The sequence below is a fragment of the Amphiprion ocellaris genome, chromosome 15, assembly GCF_022539595.1.
Source record: "Amphiprion ocellaris isolate individual 3 ecotype Okinawa chromosome 15, ASM2253959v1, whole genome shotgun sequence".
NCBI lineage: Eukaryota > Metazoa > Chordata > Actinopteri > Pomacentridae > Amphiprion > Amphiprion ocellaris.
In genome coordinates this window covers 12,236,466-12,240,444 of record NC_072780.1, presented here as the reverse complement: position 1 = coordinate 12,240,444, position 3,979 = coordinate 12,236,466, and the positions used below count along the sequence as shown (strand labels likewise).

At 35.7% G+C, this 3,979-nt stretch overlaps 1 protein-coding gene across 1 annotated transcript; it reads left to right on the top strand.

Annotated features, from left to right (window-relative positions):
* The first annotated feature begins 1,041 nt into the window (after nucleotides 1-1,041).
* sem1 (SEM1 26S proteasome subunit) lies at nucleotides 1,042-3,541 on the top strand. The gene is made up of 3 exons (XM_023286088.3): nucleotides 1,042-1,196; nucleotides 1,690-1,783; nucleotides 3,350-3,541. The coding sequence occupies exons 1-3, from the start codon at nucleotides 1,121-1,123 to the stop codon at nucleotides 3,390-3,392; spliced, it is 213 nt and encodes a 70-aa protein (XP_023141856.1). The 5' UTR covers nucleotides 1,042-1,120; the 3' UTR covers nucleotides 3,393-3,541.
* The last annotated feature ends 438 nt before the right edge of the window (nucleotides 3,542-3,979 follow it).

The following is a 3,979-nucleotide window of genomic DNA, read 5'->3' as shown; positions in this document are numbered from 1 at the left end:
GTTAATATAAAAATATAGCATTTTTATGGCTGCTTTGTATACATACAACATGCACCTAAATGTCCATGACACGCCAAACTCAGATAAAACATATTTCCCATATTTTTCTGCATACCAAATGTGTTATTGTTTTCAGCTCCAATACAACAAGCTGTTAGACGGTAGCTAGTTGTGATGTCAGTTTTAGGTCACTGCAAAGCCAGACACAGTTAAACGCTGACTGATATTTGTAATGGTAAAAATTAAATATGGAAACAACTGTATAATCACACTTATTTTGGACTGTAAAAGTCGTTAAAATCTTTGTAATGTTTTGTATAGTTTCTCTCACAATGCCAGGAGCGAGTGTCTAATAAATTTTATCAGTGTTTTAGGGCCAAAATGTGTTGCATTCTTGCATGCAATTATCTTCAGTAATATAGCTGAGACAGGATTCCAACAAGACAAGTTGCATGTGATATGTTCTATGCGAAAGACAGCAACAAGCTTTGGACATGAGCACAAATATTCCTGAAACACATATGATCTACTAAAGTTGAGAGGTTTATAAATTAATTAAAATAAATTCTTTCACTGACTAGAACAGGTGCCACATGCACATTTAGAGATGATACTTCTCCAATCAAAAGAGACAAATGACAGCAGAAGAGTGAATCATGAATATATATGTGTTGGCTCAACAGGGATATGCTAAATGAGAAAGGTCACAGAGCCTTACTGAATTATATTCCATTATATTTTGAATTGTCACCCAGTGCATGTATTGTGTGTTTTCCATTACACAAGTAAAGCCCATAAACGGGCACAAATTTGTGCCAAAATACTTACCAGAGAAGTCAAGTGTTTGATGCCCAGAGTTCCTTGGGAGATTACCTTCCGGTGTTTCAATTAAACAATGAAAAACTGGTTATTTACTGTCAATGGTTGGGTGCACATGTAAATTATTGTAAAATACAGTGAATTTACTTGTAATACAGGGCGCCCCTTAAGCAAAGTACAGCACGGCGCGCTTGCCTGCGCAGTTAACGCAGCTATGACCCACTTGAACAACTGCAATTCCCACAATTCCTGCGTGTGGGAGCCATTCATTACTAAACAGCAACACAGCGACGGAGTCAACATGTCAGACAAGAAACAGACCGTAGACCTGGGCTTACTGGAGGAGGACGACGAGTTTGAAGAATTCCCAGCCGAGGGTAAATAATATAGATATTAGCCGAAGTTTTACCTGTCTTGTTTTCTTTTTTACAGTTTGTACGTGTTTTTTTGCTTCGACGCAGGGCCCTGCAGCAGTGACTCAGCTAGCCTATTAGCCTTAGCATTAGCTAGCGGAGTTGGTGCGAAAACAGGACACATTGTGCTGATGTAGCTGCACAAATTAGTGTGCTCACTGAGCTCATATCTTTGAAAGTCTCAGCTTTAAAGCGAAAATTTTTAGCGTGGCTTCACAATACCCGTCGCCTGTTCTACTACTCTGTGTTATTCAGCTCCTTTAGCTATATTAGCTAACGTTAGCAAGGTAAGGCTAATGGAGCTAAGTCATCAAGCTAAAGTGTTCAGATCGTTTAAACAGATACAGAAGAGTTTCACAATGTAAGTTGCACCTGTTGTATTTGATTTATTTGTTAATCTGAGAGTTTATTTAAAACTGTTGATATATAATAACGTTGGTGATGCCTTAATTCTCAGATTGGACGGGGCTGGATGAAGACGAAGATGCTCATGTTTGGGAAGATAACTGGGATGATGACAATGTAGAGGATGATTTTTCAAATCAACTGAGGTAATCTGATCATTCAACAGCATATACAATAAATACCTGCACTTACATAGAGACTGTCATTGTGTCCACTAAGTGGGTCAGCAAATGAAGATGCTTGGCACAGATGGATTAATTTATTTCTTATCACCTTATTTTCATTTAGTGTGTACATTTTTTTCTTCATCATATTATATCATAAGTAATTACCAAGTAAATTAATAATGCAATAAGGAAAATACTATGTCTTAAACAAACAATTACATAACATGTGTATGTCTTAGTTAAACTCAGGCCCTAGCTTTTTGAAACAATTTTTTCTCCAGCTTTTTCATATGGCTCTTTTTTTGTGTGTGTGTATTTAGTTGAGTCGAAGGAGCATTGAAATAATTATCTTTTGAAAATAGTGATCTTGGTGTCAGTCAGCATCTCCAAACAGTTGCGTTTGTAAATTACAATTAATCAGTGATATATTCCCAAACAGAAATTATTACAAAAACAGCAACTAATGGAAATGTTTTAATAAAATGTACTTACAGATTGTAAAATACATTGCATTTTGGAACCTTTTACTTTGGGACACTAGGCTAACACAGCTGAAAAGATGCCTGATGTGGAAATACTCATGTTCTGCGAATTCTGCATTTAATGAAAAATGATGGGGGTATTCAAACCTGTTGTAAAGGCATCAAAACTGACATTCTAAAGACACTTCAAAAGCTTAGAATATGTTGTGTAAATAAACTGCATTGCTCTCTGACATTAATATTTGTGTTTGTTCTGCTAATGTTAATAGGAAGAAATAAGGACAGTTAAGATTTAGAAGAACAATTACACAGAATGTAATGATTGTTTTTGTAACAAATATCTTGATTTTAGGACTCTGCACATCATAAAACTGTCTTTTAGTGAGGTGTTTGCAGGTTTATCTTTTATTAATTGCAGGGTGGAAACTGCAGTCAGTAACGTTGCACTTGCTTTTTCAATTTTTACCTTGTTTGTAGCCCCTGCACTGCTTCTCTTCAGGAGCCTGAATGGTTGTTAATAGCAGTGGGCTCTGCATGTTTCATACATTTATGAAATTGTGCCCCAAACATCTTCAAAAGAACAACAAAACTAAGACAAACAAAATGCTGACAACCCAGAAGTACCTTAACTATCAGGGTTTATATTTCAATAGAAATGTGCATTACACATCAACATTTTCATGCTAATACTCAAAAGGCATTTTTTGCACTCACTCTTGGTGAATAATCAATAAGCGTTTATAGATAAGTGGCTGCTCTGTTTTTATTTGAGTACACTTTCAGCAGTAATGTGCCATTGTTTTATTTAAGCCAATTACAATAGCTATACTATTAAGCTATTTCTTAAAGATATCATTATTGTTAAAGGGCACTGCTTTTATATATATTTAGTATGTAATCATCAAATCCATAGCTGCATGCATTATGCAATATTTATGTTTTTTTTCACTGCCATCTCTTAATGGTTCTTACAATCAATAGCAGAGGGTACTTATGTCTCAGCCACCCACCTGTAATCATCTCTGCTGACTTGATCTTTCTATTTTCCTTTTCCTCCCTGCAGAGCGGAGCTCGAAAAACATGGTTACAAGATGGAGACGTCATAGTGGCTGACAAGGCCTTTCACTATTCTGTGACGTTGGATATGGACATTTGTATTTGAAGATTACCTGTTGAACACCCACCACAAGAAGAGTAATTTGTTTCTTTTTTGTCAGAAATATGGATGAAAGTAAAGAGTTTGGAGAAAACTGTTCCTTTCAGTGTTTTTTTACTAAATTACAATACTGCAAATGTTTAGATGACGGTATTTGTAGATAATAAATTTGCTGTTATTTACATGTTATATCTGTGTTTATTTTAGGTACCTAAGTAGTGTTTAATCTGATTGACAGAATGATCCTAGCTGTAATCATTAAAACAATGCAGAAATTGAGCAAGCTGTAATAGTAAGTGACTACATTATAACTGCCTTAACTTAAATTCATGCAGCACAGCCAGTGACTTGAATGGTCATTTCCAGAAATTTAGTCTGTGTTCCTCCATTTCTTTTGGCCCCAGTACTGCTATTATTCTTTGGTACATACACTAAATCCATTTTGGCAGTTATGAAGGTATAGAAGACGACTCGGTGTTTGGCTAAAACATCTATAAATTGCAGTCTTTGTAAGAGCTGTTGATCTCCCTAGAAACA